The sequence below is a fragment of the Prionailurus bengalensis genome, chromosome B3 (assembly GCF_016509475.1).
Source record: "Prionailurus bengalensis isolate Pbe53 chromosome B3, Fcat_Pben_1.1_paternal_pri, whole genome shotgun sequence".
Lineage (NCBI taxonomy): Eukaryota > Metazoa > Chordata > Mammalia > Carnivora > Felidae > Prionailurus > Prionailurus bengalensis.
Genome location: NC_057355.1, coordinates 135,296,275 through 135,317,461, shown reverse-complemented (window position 1 = coordinate 135,317,461; position 21,187 = coordinate 135,296,275). Strand labels below are relative to the sequence as shown.

The 21,187-nt window shown below is 52.1% G+C and overlaps 1 protein-coding gene across 2 annotated transcripts in view; it reads left to right on the top strand.

Annotated features, from left to right (window-relative positions):
* The window catches only part of CCDC88C (coiled-coil domain containing 88C), a 129,398-nt gene that overhangs the window by 42,419 nt on the left and 65,792 nt on the right, over positions 1-21,187 (top strand). For both annotated transcript variants that reach the window (XM_043556849.1, XM_043556848.1), the window contains exon 4: positions 10,438-10,507. In XM_043556849.1, the coding sequence (XP_043412784.1) occupies positions 10,438-10,507 (70 nt within the window). The remainder of the gene's footprint in view (positions 1-10,437; positions 10,508-21,187) is intronic.

The following is a 21,187-nucleotide window of genomic DNA, read 5'->3' as shown; positions in this document are numbered from 1 at the left end:
CTTGCCAGCAGGTCGGCCCCCTGCCAGGCAGCGGGCTCTTCAAGGACGGAGCCCGGCCCCATGCGCACACACCCTGGGCACCCTCACTGCTCTTGCACGTTTTGTTGAGCTTGTCTTTCTGTCTGTCTGTGTATTGTAGATTTGAGGACAGAAGTCATCTCTGTGTGACTCCCCTCCCCCCACCACACACACACCAGCACACCACCTGACACCTGTTAGGTACCCGGAAATACAGTGGTGTCCAAAAGAGAGTGATCGGCTGTCCTTCTATTCCCCCTGCCCTGGGGAGATGGGTGTGGAGGCCTGGCTGACTTGGATGCGTTGGTGCCTTGGGTCCTGCGACGCTCACGCTCTGGGTTGGTCCTCCCTCCCTGCCTTTCCCTGCCCTCGCAGGTCCCAGCAGGCTGCCACCTGCTGCTGGAGGCTCCCAGGCACTCTGTCCCCTCCTGCTCAGACTTGTACCCTGGGAGCGAGGGAGCTGGTACAGCACTGTCAGGAACGGGTGAGGGCTGCTAGGGTGTGGCCCCTGCTCCAGCCCTGCCTGGGCTGAGTGATGGATGCAGCAGAATGGGACACAGTGGATGCGTAGACACCCAGCAACTTGCTGGGACAGGGGAGGGCCGCACCCCTCCCACTAAGCTCTGTAGGCGTGCCCAGGGCAGACGGTGCCTGGGAAATCAGCCTAGGGCCCCCAGCTGCTGGGGGTGTAGGGGAGCAGTTTGGGTCCCGCGGACTGGTGGTGTCGGTGGCTCTTCTAGCCTCCCTCCCTTACACACATACCCACACACCCTCACGCCACACCCTGGCCAATAGGTGGTCTGCCTGTGAGCCCCACACCCTCCTTGCCTGCTGATCAACAGAAATGTAGACTCTTCCAAGAAGCTGGAACAGAGGGATTCTCCAACTGCTGGTCCACAGCTGTAAGATCCCTCACTGCCATGAAGTAGGGTTTCTTGTGTCAGCCCCGAGCACTGATGCTGTTGATGTTGCTGAGGAGAGGACAGGGCGGCCCTGAACCACTCTGGGCATTGAGTGTGAGGACAGGACCACCCCTCCCTCCCCCGAGCCCCTCCTGGAGCATGGTCCTGGGTGTAGGAGGCACCCAGTAGACACTGATGAATGAACTGCTCTCCTTGCCGTGGTAGAAAGAGCGGAGGCAGAGGAGACCTGTCTTTCTAGACCCAGGTGTGATGCTGCCCACCCCCCTACCCTGTGATTTTCCTCTCTGGGTCTCAGTTTCCCTGCTCTGTAGGCAATCTGGAAGCCTCTTGCAGTTCTAAAAGCTAGTTCTCACCAGCCCCTTGATGCTGGCCGGGATCTGTCAGCAAGTCTGCGTGTCCGTCCGTTGGTCCATCTGGAGCCCTGTGCCCCTCCCCCAGCACCTGTAGCTGCTGATGGCTTTGCTGCAGAAGTTCTCCCCTAGAGCCCAACCTTGGCTGCTGGTGACAGGCTTGTGTTTACCATGTAAAGTGGCTCCCGAAACACCATTTATGGGCAGAAATTCTTCTCAGAGGAGCTGAACGCAGTGCCCTGCCCATGCTTCCGGGGCTACCCCACCACCTTTTTTTGGTCCACGGGCTCAGAACAGGCACTTACCAGCATCAGATAAGATGGCTCCTGCTGCAGAGCAACCCCAGGCGTCATACCAGCCCTAAAGGGAAGGTGACAAGCGTCTGTGGGGACATTTGAGCATCCTGCAGTCCTGTCCCTTGTTGGGTTTCCCCTGGGTTCTTTCTGGGACACATGGGCACTTGCCTGTTTTCAGAGTTGGCAGTCCTGAGTTAGTGACCTGATAAATCTGTGATGTGCTCCTCTGTGCCAGCATGCTGTCTCCTTTCCCAGTCCCCCTCCCCCCAACTTCTGAAGGAGCCAGACATCCCTTTAGAGGTGGTCCTAGTCCTGTTACAGATGAGGGTGTGGCTCAGAGAGGGACTGTGGCTTTCCTGAGGTCACAGAGCACATAGCTTTTGCCCTCATGCAGTGGTGATTGAGTTTCCAGGGGCTCCTTCCCACAGGTCTCCTCCTCCTCCTCCTCCTCTGTGGAAGGAAATACTTGTTTTCCTTTCTGCGAACAAAGAATGGTGTTGTTTGCTTTTGTGAACAGCCACGAGGGCAAGCAGCTACAAAGCGTTCGGGGCAGGCGGTTCTTTCACGATGTGATAACCACGGATGGCCCAGGTTGGTGGCTTTACGTCGCTGGGTCCTGAGATGCAGCGTGGCCTAGTTAGGGGAGCCAGCACTCTTGGGCTTGTGTGGATCCGGACTGGTTTCAGGCCCTGGGGACCCCAGGATTAATTGAAAGGAGTTGGAACAGATGGATTGAATCTATCAGCAGCTTTACGTGACAGCCTCTTAACATAAAAGCACTTCATTACCCACTCATTTTGCCAGGGCTCACTGCCCCAGTGAGAGGGAAGGCGGCCGGAGCCAGAGCCCCTTGTCCAGATGGAATTACAAGCACGTGGCCCCATGGGCTCAGGCTTTGAACAGGCGGCCGAGGATAAATCATCAGGCTTATGTCTCCTCCCAGCAGCTATATTAGAAACTCGTGCTCTTGGCTGTGATATTCCAGAAAGTGGGCTGTGGCACCTGGCTTTGGAGTCTAGTCCCTGTTGCTCTCAGATTGGGTGATACCATGGGAGGCGTGATCTGTCGGGGTGAGGCCGGCAGGCTGTCAGTATCAGGCATCACCATGGAAGGTATGAGGCAAGCCTCACCTGTAGAGAGTGCTCTAGTGTGAGCCACGGGGAAGCTGGTGTGGTATGGGGGAGAGCTCGCCACGCAGACTGCCAGTCTTGGCCCTTGCTCTGGACCCCACGTGAAGCCCTGTTACCTGCCCTGTGCTGTGGTTCCCTCAGATGGGAGATTCTAATAATTCTTGTCCTGAGTACCTCTTGTGAATATTAGGAGAAGGAAAGAGATGGGGCACTTTCTGTGGTTGGGTGTATGTTTGGCAAGGTCAGGCAGGGTTTCTGGCACCTTCTGTTTTGACTGAGGAGTCCTCAAGGGCGTTAAGGAACCCCTCTTGGCCAGATGCGGGTGGGAGGTTTCAAGGTGTGGTATGGAGGACTGCTAATTGATGACATGAGCACACACTGTGTGGTGTGTGTGCAGAGGACCCCTGGAGCTAGTCCCTGGCTCTGTAGGTCTCTCTGCGGTGCTCTGTGAGTGTCTCATTGTCGGATGCCCAGAGGCATCCCACCCGTGTGAACCCCAGCTAAGTGCTCCGCACTTCCTGGACGTGTTCTTGCTGTGGGGTTTAGACATGTCACCTCTTCTAGGGCACTGGAATAGACCCTGAGAACATCAGAATTCAGGTGATACTTTTCCTGTCTGAGCCATTTCTGTAGTGTTGGAATTTTTAAACACCCTCGTTCTGCTTCTCTTCGTTCATAACATGATCGTATTTGGGAATTAACAATCAGAAAGCATGGTGTGCCCAAACCAGCATTACAAATTGACGAGGAGATGTTTTAACTTTTGCCTACATCTGCAGGCTGTTGAATCTTAAGGCATGTGGCAGCCGATTTTGCCAAGATTCCAGGCAAAGACAGTTGAGTTACTTCCATCATGGTGGTGGAGCAAAGCAGATGGTTTTTAGGACTTGGTTCCCCGGTTAGTGTGAGAGAGAGAGGACCCCTCTTCCCAGAGGATAACTTTTTTTCATCTTAATATAAATGTTGAGGAATATTTTCTGATCAGTCTGATTTTCTGTCAGCTGTCACTGTTAGCAGCTTTTCGCTGCCTTTGAATGGGGAGTTGATGAAGAAGGCAAAATGTGAAAAGGCCACAGAAGAGGACAAATGAAGCCTTAAGAATTCAGGGGAAAGAAAATCGTATGTGATTAAGGGCATCAGTGGTAGCTGCATAGAGGAGGTGATGTTTTCTGTGAGTTTCCGAGAATGATTAGGATTCTGACTGGTAGTAATCGAGGCTAGGGGTATGTGAGGAAGATTGTGCCCCAGGAGGAACTGCAGAGTATGTATAGTACAGGGTAACCAAAGGCTTGGCTTGTTGGCCACATTTAGCAGTTAATATATTTTTGGGCTTTCTCCCCCGCCTGTGGAACTCCTAAGCATTCTCCGTAGCCCAGCTCAGAAGCCGCCTCCTCTGGGAAGCCTTCCCAGACTTGGTTGCGCTGTGCTGCTCTGACTGACACCTGTCCTTTTGCGCTGTGATTTTCTGCCTCTCTGCCTTTCCATTCAGGCTGAGAGTTCCCCACTCACAGCACGGTGCTCAGTATGTATCTTTGGAATATCTGAACCCCAGTTCTAAAGGGGTGCTGGGTGTATGCTCAAAGCTGATAACACGCGTGTCTGATTTTCAGTATTGGCTCTGAGAACGTGGACAGGTCCACAACAACACTCTGTTTCTTTAGCTGTGTGGAAGGCATCTTTTGCTGTCTGGACTGGCCAGACCTCCTTGGTAATGATCTGGATGCCTCTGCTCGGTGATTGTCTTAATTTTGCTGGGATTTCCCCTCGTTTACTCAGCATCACCTCCCATTTAAACCCCTCGGGGGGGGGGGGTGTCACTCATGGGCCTGAAAACTTGGCTTGTAGTAGCATTTATTTGGTCTTCCTGGCACCATATTAAGCCATAAAATTCAGTTTGATTTTGGGGGAGAGAAAAAATTATTTCAGCAGCTTCATGAAATCCTTGTTCTTTTTTTAAAAAAAATTGTTAATGTTTATTTTTTACAGAGAGAGAGAGAGAGAGAGAGAGAGAGGGCATGAGCGGGGGAGGGGCAGAGAGAGAGGGAGACACAGAATCCAAAGCAGGCTTCAGACTCTGAGCTGTCAGCACAGAGCCCAATGTGGGGCTTGAACTCACAGACCACGAGATCATGACCTGAGCTGAAGTTGGACGCTCAACCGACTGAGCCACCCAGGCGCCCCAATGAAATCCTTGTTCTTAATCCTGTAGTCCCACTACACACGTGTGTTTTTACCCCAGAACTTCTCCAGGACCTCGCATTTCTTCCACCAGGGGAGAAAATGACCTTTCTCTTTGAGCGGGCACAGAGGTCCAGATGGGACCTGGCAGGCTTGTAAGCCTTTTCAGTGAGGCCTCTGCATTGCCTCGGGTGGTAGATGGAACTTTTCTGGGACCCCTAACCTGAACGTTCAAGGGGCTGATGATCTGGAGCCCACCCCTTCCCCAGGCCTATAAGTCAGCCCTGTCCCCATCCCTGGCCAGATCGCCTGGGTCCTGCTGGCTGGTGTCTGCTCTTCCCAGCTGAGGGGGGGGGGGGGGGGGTGTGGGGTGTGTTTTAAAACATGGGAATCCATTTCATTCATCTTGGATACTTGATGAGTTGTCTCAAAGGAGGTCATTTTTGTGAACCTGTCCTTTCATGGCTTACTATCTGGTGAATAGATGCTGCGGACTGTATGTGTGAGAAGCCATATGAGTTAAAATACCATAGATATGAGCACATTACAGGCCCTTTAGAAAATACTGGAAAACTTGCTCTTGTTCTGACAACACGAGTGAAGAATGTGGTGTCATTCTGGTACATTCCCTTTGAGGGTTTCTTTTTCTTTTTTCAACACCAGTACTGCACATAGAATTGTGTGTCCTTTTATTCACTGAGGCATCTTGTGTTCTAACCAGGACCACCTACCCATCGGTAGCCTCAGTGTTGAAGTGCTACTCCCGTATCACACCGACTCCCCCCGCCCACACCATACTTCCTTTCATTTGTATGTTGAGGTTTTGGTAGGGGTGTGTTAGGGTCTCCGTTTAATACTCTGCTGTTGACAGTTGTGCAGTAGACAGTTTACCAAGAGTTTGGGGTACGTGCACTTATTCCCAGAGGTAAGTTTGCAGGGACCTGAGCTGGGTCCCCTGTTCCTAAGCCAAGGGTGGGGTCCTGGGAGAAAGTCCAGGCTCACCTGGGGGCTTCCGGGACATTCAGCTGCGTGAACGTGGTTGTGTGGGTGCAGTGTGCATAAGTCCTGAATGGGGACTGGCCAACGTGGAATTAGGGGGCCCAGCTCCCACAGAACCTAACAGTTTAATCGAGTGACTGGACAGACGCAGAAATTGAGCCGCATCTGCAAGCCCCTGGGAGCTGAGGGTGGGGAGGTGCATGAGGAGGGGGGTCACATCAGGCCCTGGGCCAGAGGAGGTAGATTGAAGCAACCAGGGGTGCTTGGGTCCATCCCGGGTCCCTCCCAGCCCCTGCTGTGCCGCCCCAGGCCTCCCACTCCACCTCGCTGTGTCCTCCTGCCTCTAGCAGGACAACCCTGTCCGTAGAGCAGTGATGGAAACTTCCAGATCTTTTCATCCTAAGACTTTGCCCTGCTGACACCCACCAAGTGCAGGCGTTCAGGAGACTTTGCAGCCTCCCTGGGAGGAGTGAGGTTGGAGGGAGCTTGGTGGGGGATGGCCGGTGACAGTAGGGAGTGACGAGGGTGCAGCGTGACACTGTGGAGCCAGCCCGAATTGCCACCTGGGCCCCGAGGTGGACTCACAGACCAGCAGGACCAGTGTTTGGCCACGGGCAGTGAAGCCGTGCCCCTGGGTGCTGCAGTGTGGTCCACAGTGGCTGCTCGCTTAGTTGTGCATTGTGTGTGTATCCAGGTGCCTCTGGAATCTGTTCATCCCCATCCTCCCATTGTCTTTCCTGTCACTACCAGCACCCCATTAACTGGAGCCCAGAATGGGGCTCCCATGTCCCCGGGTTTCCCCCCACTGAGTACATTTGTACTTGTCAGGAGAGGATTCTGATGGGAAGGAAGCCTTTTCCTTGCACTCAGCTTCCTGGTTCTGTTGTTAGAACTTCGCCCCACCGGTGACTTCTGAGAGCCAGGCCACGGGCCCTGGGTCACCTCCGGTGGCCGCTGCCGCTGAAATCCGGAAGCTGGAATCTGAGGGTGGGTGAGTCTCTAGGCTTGTTGACAGACACCGTGTGCAAACACAGATGCAGCCCCCAACCCCCAGCAACTGGGGTGACAGACGCTTCCAGGGGAGTGTCCCCGCCCTGTCCCATTCTCCCCTAGCCTGTAGGGCTCACAGCCCTGGGAGGAGCTTCGGAATTAGGATGAGATTCTCGCTCCTGGACTGGCAGCCTCGCTGGTTGGTGTCCCCTAGGTTCTGTCCCCTTTTTACATTACAGAGCACTTGCCCCGCCTCTGCTGCCCGCAACACCCACCCTCCTTTCGTCCCTTCTTGTGACTTTTCCTTGAATTTGTTTACAGCAGTTACCCATGGGATCCTTCCAGGACACAATTAGGGCAGCTTCATTTATGAAAAGGAGCATCTGGGGTCCCCCTTGCATCTTCTATTAGGATCTGGGAACAAACTTAGAGGGGGAATGGGGAGGAGAAGGAAGAGGTACAGAATCCACCCTGGAGCTCGGTATTTAACCTTTCCCCCACCCCAGTCCCTCCAAAGGGTGGGGTCTCAGGAAGGCTGCACCCTGACCCTGACTCTTCCCTCCTGCCCATCAGGCCACACGGATGGAGTGACCAGACAGAGGCTGCCCTTGTCCTTCATCATTGCCTCGGGATGTGGCATTGGCCTTTGCTTCTGCTTTTTGCAAAGGCCTGGCTGGTGCCAGGAGGGCTTGCTGGCACATTTGAGGGCTGCTCAGAGCACACCACTGGGCTAGTGTTCTCTGTCCTGGCTCTTGCCCACCCCACGCAGCCAGCCAGGGTGTGACCAGGTGCCTGCTGAGCCGGCCAGTGTCAGCTGCGGCCTCCACAGTGGCTTTCTGTTCTGAGTACCAGGCGGGAGGGTCTCCTCGTCAGCAACCACCTCACGTCCCCACTAGATGGAGGGCCTGGCCTGTCGCCTTGGAGGCCCTGCCACCCCGAGGGGACCAGGAGACACGTCTTTCCTCAGGGACTGATCTCTGCTGAGTCCCCTTGTCACTGGTGTCGGGGAGTGTGACAGCTGCTGGCCACATGGGGCTGTTGGGGCCTCCAGATGTGGCTAGTGTGACTGAGGAAGTGAAAGTTAAATTTAAAAACTGATACTTGATTCAGTTATTTAGGAAAACTTTTTTAAGTGTGTTTGGAACATCTTGGGGTGTGTGAAGCTACTTTTGCAGATCAGGTGTTTCCAGTGAGAATTTAGCATCCAAATTGAGATGGGCTTTGAGACCAGAGACCATAGTATGAAAAGAGAATGTAAAGTATCTCATTCATGATTTTATGTTAATTATGTGGTGAAATCATATTTTGGATATATATTGTCTTAAGGCATTACTAGGATATTTTCATATAAATACACCTTTTTAAAAAAATCTTTTTTTTAAGACGGTTACTAGAACATTTGAAGTTAATTTGTGTCTCGTGCTGTATTTCTCTGACCTTGCTGCTTCTATCTTGAAGCCTGCTTTTGCTGAAAATGTGATTGGTAGTCCTTGGCGGGGGTGGGGTGGGGGTGGGGAGATGGTTAATGTCTCAGGAGTGCTTTGGACCCCAGGATTCGATCTTGGGAGACCCACAGTGTGTTTTGAAAGGAACAAATAAAAGATATCTTCTGTTCATAAAGCATTACTTCTTGATTGCACAAATGACCTATTTCTTGTGGGAAAATTAGTACTGATTAGACAAAGTTAAACATGCTGCTTTGGAAGGGGAGTATGTGGGTGTTCTAGCAATATTTCCGAGCAATGCTCCCAGCAGTCTTCTGCTGAGCTCATCATTAGCATAGAAATACCACTTTGCGTCATTTCAGAGTCCTTCAAGACGCTTTCATGTTCTGTATCTCTTATAAACGTAAGCACCCCGATAATAGTGCTAGCACTCCAGACTCCTGGACGGTGGCAGGGCGAAACCAGCCAAGACTCCAAAAGGGACTATAGCTGGTTGGACAGTGATAACAAGTAAATCCTCCAGAAGTTGGGCTGCGCACTTGAGTTTACCGTTGGGTCAGAGCAGGGACTCCGTGCCAGAATGGGCTAATCTGGCCTGGAGACCTTCCTTTTGCTGGATGAGCAAGCTGGAAAGTGGATTTTGCTGATTTTACTGTTGATGTGTGTTTTGCCCCAGGGTGGGACTGTGGAATCCTTTGGGGTGAGTGCATTCAATTAAGAGACCGTGTGTGTGTGTGTGTGTGTGTGTGTGTGTGTGTGTGTGTGTGTGTGTACACGTGTACTTCTTTCAAGCCCTGAAGGCGGGCTGAGGCTGCTACACGGTTCACACTTCTGTCCAGCACAGGTATTTACAACTAAGACATGTTCGAGAAAACATGAGGATCTCTGATGTGGTGACCTGTGACCCCATCATCGAGTGGGGAGGGGCCCGGTGTATTTGGGTCCACATCCACTCCCCCCAAGTTCTGGTGTGGACAGGAGCCATAGAAACAGTGAGGGGGAGATAAAATCACTTTATATGTTTTTTGAAGGTGTTGGCCTCTTCAGGCATGCCTGCCAAGGCTCTCGCTCTAATCTGATGATTTGGACATCATTCTGGGGTGTTCAGCTGGACCCTGTGGGATTAGGGCATTGTGTGATTGTCCCTCTTGTCTCCATCAGTGCTAGCTGGCAGTATACAGAATACAGAGACCCTCGTGTTGTGCAATAGAGTGACTCTGGAAAAAAAGCTGTCTCACTGGAAACATTTTTAAAAAGGCCTAAGAGGAGCTTTGTTGGTGAAGTTTCTGTAGTGACCACTTTTGTAAGACCAAGAATACCTAAGAAACCTATCCCCTTACTGGTCTTTTGTAAAATTAGACTTTTATCTTCTGATTTGTGAAAAACCAGGTACATCTGGGCGGGGGAGGCAGACCTGCCCTGAGAAGTGCTTTGGGCAACATGAGCGGTGGGTCGGAGCCGGCACACTCCCAGGGGGAGCTTGTTAAAGACCCCAGACACGGGGCCATGACTGATGGCTGGTGCCTGGGCCTCCTTTCAAAGCCCCTTGGTGTGAGGGCCAGAAGGTGGCTCATTTCCGCGTGCTGCCTCTAACGGTGCAGATTAGCTGTGATTTATCCCCTCTCCCAGGGAAGCCAGTGTCGTAAAGGAGAGAAGTCCCCTCATTTACAGCTTATACCAAAGGCCTGCTGAATGCTAGGATCCTGAATCATCAGGTTGTGGGGACTCAGAAGCATCTCTGTAATCTTTACTCTGTACTTGTTTTTAATTGCATGAGCAGACCATAAAATAAAAATAAAGACATCTCTTAAAAAGAAGCTTACACCTAATCCTCTATCCTAGCATGCAGTAGATCTTTTTCCCGAGGTCTCTGTACATATGCAGGCATGACTTTTATTTGTTCATGAGCAAGGCTGAAGTATAATTAACTTTGACTTTTCACGTTTATTTGTATTGTAAATATTCCTTCCTATTCTATAAGATCCTTCATAGTTACCGTTCAACGGCTGCACGTTTCGTCCAGTGACTTGATAAACTGTAATTTTCTTAATCATTCTTTACTTTTGTTTCCTGTTCTTAACGGTATCTTTTCCCCTTTGTTTCTGTAGGAAGTTCTCCAGCAGCTGATCGTAATGAATTTGCCCAATGTTTTGATGATTGGCAAAGACCCGCTGTCTGGTGAGTGGAAGCTGCCCCCTGCGGTGCCCGGGCAGTGCCATCGGCTCTGAGCAGCTGCTGGAGACAGAGCTCTGGCTGCCGGCTCAGAGCCACCACAGTGACAACACGTGATCATTTTGGTGCGATTCTAAAGGGTGGTTTATTACTCTGAGGCATTAAGCCAAGAGCTTTTTTCCCCCCTTAAGAATGAGCCCTCCCAACCCCTCATATGCAAGTGTGGAGGCAGGCGAGGCCACTGCTTTGTCAGGCTTAGGCGCCTGAGTCATAGGCCAGACTTGTTGGGGGTCTCTCCTTAGTAAATGTGGAAGCCACACCGTCATGGTATTGTGGTATCTATTGGCAAGAAAGTTAAGAACCTTTTGAGCGAACGAATGTCCCTTCCGCTGGATTGTACTACACTTTGATTCACACTGTGGTGTATCTCTCCGGCATGTCCTGTTTTGTATCTGTTTTCAAACCTCCCACGGGTCTATGGAGCCCGAGAGGGCAAGGTTTCTAAGTCCCAGGCTTGGACACTCGGTGTGCCTTTGAAAGACTGAATGAAATGTCCTCCATTGCAGAAAATCAGAGCTTAATTCATACCTGCCCAGCTAACTCACCGGGAGAGTTAAACAGGCTGATGGATTTCTTCCCTGCCACAGTTGTGTGCCTTGACCTGCACCCATGGCTCATGGACATCAGCTCGCCAGCCCCAGGGACAGTACACTAGCTGGCTGGGACCCGTTCCAGCGGACACTTGGCTAGCGTAGGTCTCTGGCCTCGTAGAAACAGGTGAGGGTCCAGGAATGCAGGAAGGACCCCACACAGTAGAGGCTTCTACAGAAGGAACCGAAGCTTTCCTCTGCAGCATCTCCTCTCACCCTGCTCCCACTGGAGTCTGGCCGTCCTTGCCCCTGCCTGTATGACATTAGCTAAAGTTGCTCCTGCCTGTATGACATTAGCTAAAGTTGCCTGCAGACTGAAGGAAGAGTACACCGAGTGACCAGCCCAGGACACTTCTTGTAGAGAAGTTGTATTTTAGCGCCGTGGCCCTCGGCTGCAGCAGCATCTGGGGGCACCACGTCGGGGGCAGCTGAGCATCAGATCACTTTGCTCCTGGCGAGTGTCCTCCTGGGCCCCAGCTGGGTGGTGCGTGTGCCTTTTCTCCACATGACCTCCCATAGTCTTTAGCACAGCTGGCCACGGCCAGCTGGCACTCACGGCCTTGCATGATGGCTTTGCAGAGGCCACCCAGGCCCACCTGGTGGCTCCTGGCAGCGAACACCCTTACCCACCGGGTGTGTTGGTAACCGGGGCCTTTGGTTCACTTTGCCCCCAGCTCTGCCTTTGGGCCGTTCGTGTTTTGGTTTGATTTCCTGGTTCCCCCACATAGAGGATGCCAGCCACAGCCCCGGGCCCCAGGGACAGTCGGCGCTCTTGTATTTCTGTAGTAATGTCAGGAAAGTGGGGGTCTCCTTCTTTGAGCAGAACTGTCCTGGCATATTCGGGGGCCGGTCTTACAAGGGAAGAGAGATGCCTGTGGGAGGCTGGCCGTGCAAGCTTCGTTCTGCTCTTCCGCCTGCTCTGGAGGCGGCCACGTAAGGCGAAGAGGCGGGCGGGGGAGCAGGAAAGAAGGATGCTCCCTCCTTGAGCCCTTGGTGAGCCTGCCATGTGCTGGGTGTTGTGTATGTATTAAAACGTGGAAATCAAAGTGTGCTTCCGGGGTGTGGCTGTGCCATCCCGTTTATAGGTGAGAAGATGCAGGCCCGTAGAGTTTAAGTGATGAGCCCTCGGTCACTCAGCCCGTAAGCAGACCCCGGAGTCTGAACTCCCCATCCATAGCACACACGGACATGTGAGGTTGGGCCAGTGTTCAGCCGTTTTGACCTACAAAACTGGCAGTGGCAGATGGCTCAATCTAACATGAAACTCCTCCCACTCCCCCACCCAGCCCCCCCATCACCCTGGCGTGCTGTGTAGCTCACCCGCTTCCTCTGGGTGCCCCTTCTTTTCCCTGTCAGTGTCCTCTCTTCCTGCTGCTGGTGGGAAGCCTGTCCCCTGGAAGCCCCTTCACCAGGTTCCTCCTCACCCTGGAACTCTGGCCCCAGCCTCCCCCTCGGCAGAGTCTCTGTTCCAGCCTCTGAACCACAGGGGCCAAGAGGTTGTCCACATGTAGAGACAACACAGGCCCCCACTTCAGGTCCAGTGCTGAACAGAAACATCCAGGTGAGGTGGACGCTGACTTTTTCTTGAGACGGCTTTATTGAGGTATAGTTTGCATCCCATAAAATTCACCCGTTCTGAGTATACTGTGGGGTGACTCTCTGTCATAATCGTATAGAGTCGTGTGACCTTTGCCATAGTTCAGGTATAGAACGTTGTGGGGAAGCTGCTTTCCAACTGACAGGTGTGTGGATTGTCTCCAGCACAGGAAAGCATCCGTACATGTCACTCAAAAGGTTGTGTCTCCAGCTCTCAAGGAGAGTTTGGAAAGAGACCTCGAGCGTGGGCCTCGTGACAAGCCCAGAGGGCCCCCAGGCGGGGTCTTTGCCGGCCGTGCACAGAGACCGGTTCTGGCTCATCACGGCGCTGGCGGCCTCGCCGGGAGCTGGGAGCTGGGCACACGCTTGGGTAGGTTTTGACGGAAGTGCCAGGGGGCCTCCGGGAAGAGAGAAGGTTGGCAAGAAGATGCAGAGGCCTATTTATGGAATGGTGTTGTCTGTTTTCAATTAAAAAAAAAAATAGATGAGTGAAGCATTTGGGGTTTGTTTTTTTTTTTTATTTTTTTTTCCAACGTTTATTTATTTTTGGGACAGAGAGAGACAGAGCATGAACGGGGGAGGGGCAGAGAGAGAGGGAGACACAGAATCGGAAACAGGCTCCAGGCTCTGAGCCATCAGCCCAGAGCCCGACGCGGGGCTGGAACTCACGGACCGCGAGATCGTGACCTGGCTGAAGTCGGACGCTTAACCGACTGTGCCACCCAGGCGCCCCTGGGGTTTGTTTTTGAATAAAGCACAAAGTTGCTTTCTGTTTTGGGTGGTGGCCTGGAAGTGGGTTTGGAAGGTGAGCGGAGCGCTGTCTTTTTACTCCTCCTCGCACGTCGTAGGAAGATGCCTGTGCTCTTTTCGGCTCACGTTGACACTGTACCGTTATTTATAACACATCACAGTTTGGGGTGGTTGTTACTATTTTTTTTGGCAAATGCGTCTCAGTGGAGCCAGGGGCCACGGGCGGGACAGAACCCAACAGAGCATCCAGTCCCAGTGACACCCATCCTGAGACGCCAAACCTTTGTCCCCTTGCTCTGACCCCAACAAGGGAGGTGTCATGACTTCTGTTATGAGATTTTTTTCTGTGTGTCTGACCTGCTGTGCCTGCGCCCGTCAGACAAAAGGATGTTCTCTTTTTTCTGCCTTGGGTGGGATTCGAGAACTGCTCAGTAACTGCGAGAAAGAACTTCTCTCTCTCTCTTTCTTTCTTTTCTTTCTCTTCTTTCTTTCTTTCCTTTTCTTTCTTTTCTTTCTTTCTCTCTTTCTCTCTTTCTCTCTTTCTCTCTTTCTCTCTCTCTCCCTCCCTCCCTCCCTCCCTTCCTTCCTTCCTTCCTTCCTTCCTTTCGAGCAAGTGCAAGCCAGGGAGAGGGGCAGAGAGAGAAAGAGGGAGGGAGAGAGACAATGAATCATAAGCAGGCTCCATGCTCATGATTGGAGCCAAAACCCAAGAGTTGGACGCTCAACCAATAGCCACCCAGTTGCCCCAAAGAACTTCATATACTTTAAACTGTTGTTAAAATCTGTCTGCAGTGGGGCACCTGGGTGGCTCCATCAGGTAAGTGTCTGACTCTTGATTTCGGCTCAGGTTGTGATCTCATGGTTCAGTTGATGAGTTTGAGCCCCACGTTGGGCTCTGCAGTGGTAGTGCAGAGCCTGCTTGGGATTCTCTCTCTCCTTCTCTATCTCCCCCTCCGCCCCCACTTATGTTCTCACTCCCTCTCTCAAAATAAACAAACTTAAAAAAAAATCTCTCTGCAGTACCTGCCCCTCTGGCCCCAAATCCTCATTCTCTCTTCTTCAGCTTGAATTGCCACTCTGGATTTTCTCTTTAATGGCATGATGTTGTGCAGCTGTCTGTCACCTGGGTGCCAGTCCCTTGGGAAGCGTCTATCCAGTACCTCATTACTGTGGACCCCACTTGTTGGAGCCCGGCTGGGGTCTCGCAGGACTCTGCTCTGAGCCCCTTGCTCACTTTTACATGATGGCTGTGAGCAGGAAAGCCTTGCCCTGGTGGCTCCCACCTTGTTCTGGTGGCTCCCAGGGCTGGGTGTTGTAGGGTGTCCCTTTGTTTTGTTTCTAGTTGGCTAAATCCTGACCTCTCTCACCCACACTTGTTTGTCAGGCAGATACCTTGGCTGTGCCTTCGCAGCACCTGAGTTCTTCTCTCCTCTTGCCACATGGCCACCCTGATCTCCCACCCGGCTGCGTGCCAGAGTGGGTTTGTGACACCTGCCTGGCTCTGTCCTTGCCCCTGGTAGTCTGTCCTAAGCACAGCCCCTGGTCCTCTTAGATACACGCCAGTCAGGTTGTGTTACTTTCTTGCTCCTTCCCTCCTGGTGCTAGGGTCTGCACAGTGGCTGTTCCCACTGCCTGGCACGCTTTTCCCAGACACAAGTCTTTGCTCAAGTGCCCCTCCTGACCCCCTGTGTCCCCAGGCCAGTCCCCTCATCCTGCTCTGCCTCCCCCTTTCCCAGTATTTATCACCCTCCAGTATCATTTATTTTTTCATCTCTGTTGCATTGCTTACCCATCCCCACCCCCAGGATGTAATTTCTCATGAGGACAGGAATCTTTGGGTTTTTTCTTCTTATTGCCGCCCATCTATCCCAAGTGTCCACAGCAGTACCTGGTCCATAGTAGGTGCTCAGTAAAGAAAGCATGCCTGCCAGAGACCTACCTTTATCTCCTCCTGTCCCCACTTCCCTTCCTTCAAGCAAGTGCAGCTGACAAGTGTTAAGCACATGCTCTCACAGATGCAAAAGGTCAGATGTCAGTGGTCGGGGTCAAGTGGAAGTCCATCTCTGCCCAACACCATGTGTGTGTGGCTCTGCGAGACTGGAGATGATGCGCTGGAAACTGCTCTCACCCCACCAGCTTGCCAGCTGTGCATCCATTAGGGACATTTACATGGTTTCTCAGAATGTGTTCTGGAAGAAGTCATGACAACCAAGAGGTGATGATGTCTGCTTTATCTGTTAAACGAGGGAAGGTTTTTGGTCACACCTGGACCAGCTCCCTGGTCCCCTCAAGCTCTGCTTTCTCAGCAGCCAGGCCTGTCACCGGGCCACACAAAAAAAGACTAGATTCGTCTGACAGAAGCCAAGGTGGTAGCAAATTAATTTTTCCGATGAATCATTCAGCAGTCATGCTGGAAGAAGAGAGCATTGTTTGTCTTCCAAGGTTTGTATCCAAGTGCAGTAGTGGTTTTCTGACTTGTAAATGGCTGATCCCACCTAAGACGCTTAGAGTGGAAGGAAGGGAGCCATGTTAAGTTGGGAAACCCAGCTCAGAGAGGAGAGGGAACTCCTTCAGAAGCATATGGCTTGATGGCCCCGTAGGTAAGAGACGCATTTGTCACTGTTAAGTTCTGCAGATGGATATATACTTGGGTCATCGGGGAGTGGCCACTGTCATCCTTCAGCCCAGTGCTGCGTGGATTTTAAACACAAGGCAAGATACCCGGGTCCGTGGAGGGGCTGTCCCCATATCCTACAGAGTGGTGTCTGTGAATACAGCTGGAACACTTGAGGATAGTCTTGGGGATTCCATTAATTGCTATTCAGTGGGCTGGCCATTGGTCTTCTGTTTTCTCCCTATTCTGGTGCTCACTGAAGGGTTTCTAGTGACCGAGAAAGCACCTTGATGAGTGGGAGCATTCTGTGCCTACAGGTGCCATAGCTTCCTCCCAGCTCATGCAGGCCTCCGTTCTGACGGAGGAAACCAAAGGGCCAATTTCTGCCCCTCCCTTGCCCCCATAGAAGACTAGAATGGCCCTGCACCCTTGCTTTTTTGAGTAGGCTACCCCTCGGCCAGAGGCCCACAGAGAAGTTGAGCCCGACCCTCTCCTCCAGCTTTCATTGTCAGATGCCCACCACGCTGGGTCCAGGGCCCCTGGAAACAAGGAGGCTGTTTTTGCTCAAGAAGCCCCCAGTCCGTGTTGGGGGAGGGAGGATAGGAAGACCACGTTGGTAACTGCTAGATCTTTTCCAGGGTGAGAAGTGACATAACGTGTGCTTTCCATAAAATGCAGAGCAGATGATGAGTTCTGCCAGGCAGGCCAGGAAGACCTCCTGGAGGAGGCTGTGTGTGGCAAAGCAGCAGAGGAAAGGTGTCCTGGGAGGGAGAAGCTCACAGCAGTGGAACTGTGTTGGGAATCCCATGAGGGGCATCTGTCCTCAGGACACTAGGAGGAAGTCTCTGTCACAGCCGAAGTTTACTTTTCAAAGGCCGGAGGGAAACTCCTGGGATCAATATTTAACCCTCGCATTGTTTGCTTGCTCTCCTGTCAAAGGCATCCCCAAAGTGCTTTTCAGACCCTGTGGAAGCCTTGCCTCCTAGTCCACACGGCACAGCTCTGCCTTCTGCAGACTAGCAGGGAGCCTGGGTGGGCTGTGTGCCTGTGGCTTGCTCCCTGCACCCCAGGAAGAAGGCCCAGAGCTAGGTTTGTTAGGAACAGTCTTCTTGCCCCAGTGAGTGTTCTCTTAAAGATCTCGAGGGCTGGCTTCCCTCCCCTGCCATCTCCCTGCGGTTCTGCCCTCCCTAGTGCCGCCACTTGCCGGGTGACCTGGTGGCAAGCGTCCACCATTGGGGGTTAAAGGGAGATTTCTGGTGTTACTTCTCTTAACCTTATTTTTTTTTTTTTCCATTTCTCCCTCATTGTAATTTTGTTCTTGTGTGCACATATTTTTATTTTTGTATTTACAAAAACCTCAGGTTCTTTTTTTTTTTTTTTTATGTTTGTTTATTTTGAGAGCATGAGGGAGGGAGGGGCGGAGAGAGAGAGGGAGAGAGAATTCCAAGAAGGCTCTGCCCTGTCAGCACAAAGCCCAACATGGGGCTCGATCCCATGAACTGTGAGATCGTGATCTGAGCCAAAATCAAGAGCAGGATGCTTAACCGACTGAGCCACCCCGGGGCCCCAAACCTCAGGTTGTTTAGACAAAGAGGGAAGAAGTAAGTGAGCAAGGGAGAACCAACCTTGTAGCCATTCGGATCCTGTTGACGCTCCCCGTTCTGTCCTGGAGGGAGCAGGCTCAGAAAAGCATCCAAGTGCGGTTGCAAATGGTGAGGCTACGGCCTGCTGCTTTGCTTCTGTGCTGCTTGCTGGGTCCGGAAAGGAGTCTTTTGGTCCATCTAGAACGCGGGGGTTGCTGGACACTTGAGCTGAAAGCCAGCACTTTGCTTTTCCAGGAACGTGAAAAGCTTGGTTAACACGAGGCACAGGCGGGTGTTAGAGCGCAGCCAAATGCTGGCCTTCGGAACAGCCCTGGGATCTGCCTGGATACCAGCCTTTGTTGAGTAAACTTCTTAGCGATGGTCTGTACACAGAGACGGCTCCCTGGCTGTGGTAACCACGCCATGGCTTCCAGCAGCACTGTTCCCTGTGGCCGTGGCTGTCCGAGGAGGAGGGACGAGATGTTGTTTGTGAAAGGTTCTTTATGGTCACTGATAGTATTTGGGCTTTGAGTTTTCTGCCTGGTGGTGGGGAGGAACCCTTCTCTTCCTCGCATCATCTGCCTGTGGCACCCTCTCGCCTGCGACCAGTGCAGATGCTGGGTCTCAAGCTGAGTTCTTGTGGTCAGATTCTGCTTTTCTTCTTCTTCTTTTTGTTAATGTTTGTTTACTTTGAGAGAGAGACAGACTGTGAGCAGGGGAGGGACAGAGAGAGAGGGAGACACAGAATCGGAAGCAGGCTCCAGGCTCTGAGCCATCAGCCCAGAGCCCGACGCGAGGCTCGAACTCACAGACCGCGAGATCGTGACCTGAGCTGAAGTCGACGCTTAACTGACTAAGCCACCCAGGCGCCTCTGCATTTTGCTTTTCTGATCTGTAATTGTTCGGTGCTAGGGAGAATTAGCTTTTCCCTGCTGTGGCCTGGGTGGGGGGCGAGGGGGGACAGGCAGGGAGTCCTTTCTGTTGGGCATGCTGTCTGAGGGGCTTGGGGTGGCTGTTTCAAAGTGTTATCCCCAATCTGGGAGCAGCTGCCTCTGTTGCTGGGCAGATGCCTCTTGTTGCCCACACCTGGCGGTGCTGGGGGATCTGGGGGTCAGTGGCAAGCTGGATTGGGGGGTGCACTGATGCTGGGATCAGGGGGCCGCTGGTCGGCGGAGGGGGGGGTGCGTGGGAGGCTCCTGCACCGTTTGCACTGACATGCGACTTGGTGCCTGCCAAAGCCCACCTGTGATAACCATTTATTCAGTAACTGAATAAACAGATAGTGGAGTGCCTGGTTATGTTCCTGCCTGGTGGGGGCCCTGTTTGGTAATGTTCTGGGTGTAAAAAAGCTAGGTGAGGGCTTCCTGGGAGTCGCCCTTCAGCCAGTGAGGTATTATGTGGAGATGCCTGCTTCAGACCGTATGCACCGAGACAGGTATGTGGGGGATGTCCTCATGTGCCCACCCACCAGGAACTCCCCATCCATTCTGTTCCTCGGCAGTGCCTGCGGAAGGTGACCCTGACTGTTCAAATGATAATAAACCGCTGGTTTTGATGCAAGCCGGGTCCTCCGGAGGGCCCACAGAGCTGTGCTCTTGTGATTGAGTCTCAGGATGTCATTAGACGTTGAAGAGACATACACATGGGTCACGTTCAGCACAGCATTACTTTCAAGTCAGTGAGACAGCCCCATAATCATCCTTAGGAAATAATGTTTTTTTAAATAAGAAAGCACGGAGGGGTGCCTGGGTTGCTCACTCGGTTGAACATCTGACTCGATTTTGGCTCAGGTCATGATCTCAGGGTCGTGAGATCAAGCCTCACATTGGGCTGAGCACTGGCCGTGGAGCCTGCTTAAGATTCTCTCTCCCTCTGTCTCTCTCCCCAGCCTCCCTCTGCCCCTCTTCCCTGCTCGAGCACTCTCACTTTTTCAAAAAAAAATTTTTTTGTTAAACAAGAAACCAGGGGGAAACACAGTTAGTGATTGACTCTAACACACAGCAGAGGAGAGCGGTATAGAGAATTATTAAGAACAAATAGGTACATACGAATGCATAGTCTCCATCCCAGCAGGGAAGGAAACTGAAATTGTTCTGTATGTTCTACCCAGGGACTCAGTGTTAACTGTTAATGTCACTCGCTCAGTCAGCAGGCACTGGTTAAATGCCTGCACTGTGGCATTTGGGTCAGATAGAGTTCTGTTCTGGAAGGAGCTGTAACCCTCAGTAATGACCGTTTCAGGGGGCAAAGGGACGATAGGGAGTTAGGGCAAAGCAGGTGGTGTACAGCCCAGGACCAAATCTTAGTTCTATGACTCTGCTGGTCTGAACCTGTTCTTGTTTGTAAAGTGGAGATAATGCTGTCCTTTGGGGTTAAATCAGATGACTGTGTGTTTTACTGAAAGTGCAGTAATGGCCCATAGGCATGAAGGGCACGGGGTGGGGTGGGGGCAGAATTAACCTGAAAGGGTCCATTTTCCAGGTGGTGAGGGTTAAACCCTCAGCCTGGCTGGCAGTTTGCTGATCCTGGGCCCTTGTGGTGGTGGAGAGCTGAGTGAGCAAGACTGAGGAGTCAGTGTCACTGCCTTTCTCTGACCCTGTCTTTGCAGGCAGTCACGGTGCCTTCTGACCTCAACAGAGCAGAGGGTGTGCAGGAGGGGCTCCGTCTTAGAGGGGACTGTTAGCATTCCTTTGCCTAAATCCCCACCTTCATGCCTAAGTGACCATTTATCAATGACAAGGTTTATTTTCCATATCTAGAGACCAGGAAGTGGGAACATTCAGAGGGCTGCATCTTGGAGACTCATAGTGGACCCAAAAAGGACCCTAGAGATCACGTACCAGGCACGGAAGACAGGTTTTGTTTCATGTGTCAACTTCGGTTGATTGGCAGGTGCTGTCCAGTGCTCTTTTCAGAGGGATTCTGAGGCCTCTTTCCAGGCTGCTTAACAAGGTGTTGATATTGACGAGCCACATGTACCACAGACAGAAGATTAGAAAGGGGATTTTCCAGCCCTGATCTAGCTCTGCCTCCACATTTTAGAGGTTCATGTACTTTAATTATCAAACTACACTTCGAAGGGCACCTGGGTGTCTCAGTTGGTTAAGCGTCTGCCTCTTGATTTCGGCTCAGGCCATGATTGCATGGTTCGTGGGATCCAGCCCCATGTTGGGCTCTGTGCTGATAGTGCAGAGCCTGCTCAGATTCATATTCTCTCTCTCTCTCTCTCTCCCTCTCCCTCCCTCCCTCCCTCCCTCCCTCCCTCCCCTGCTCGCTCGCTTGCTTGCATGCTGTCTCAGAAATAAATGAACTTACTGAAAAAAAAAAACCCACTTCTATCTACCTACTGTCTATCTACTTCTATCTTTTGTCTACCCTCACACACATGCAATATCAGATAGTTTCCCTTCTGTTTTGGAAGCGGGTTGCTACAAACATCTAACTTTATATATAGCTTAGATCAGCATATGTTGATGTATTCTATTTCTGCTAA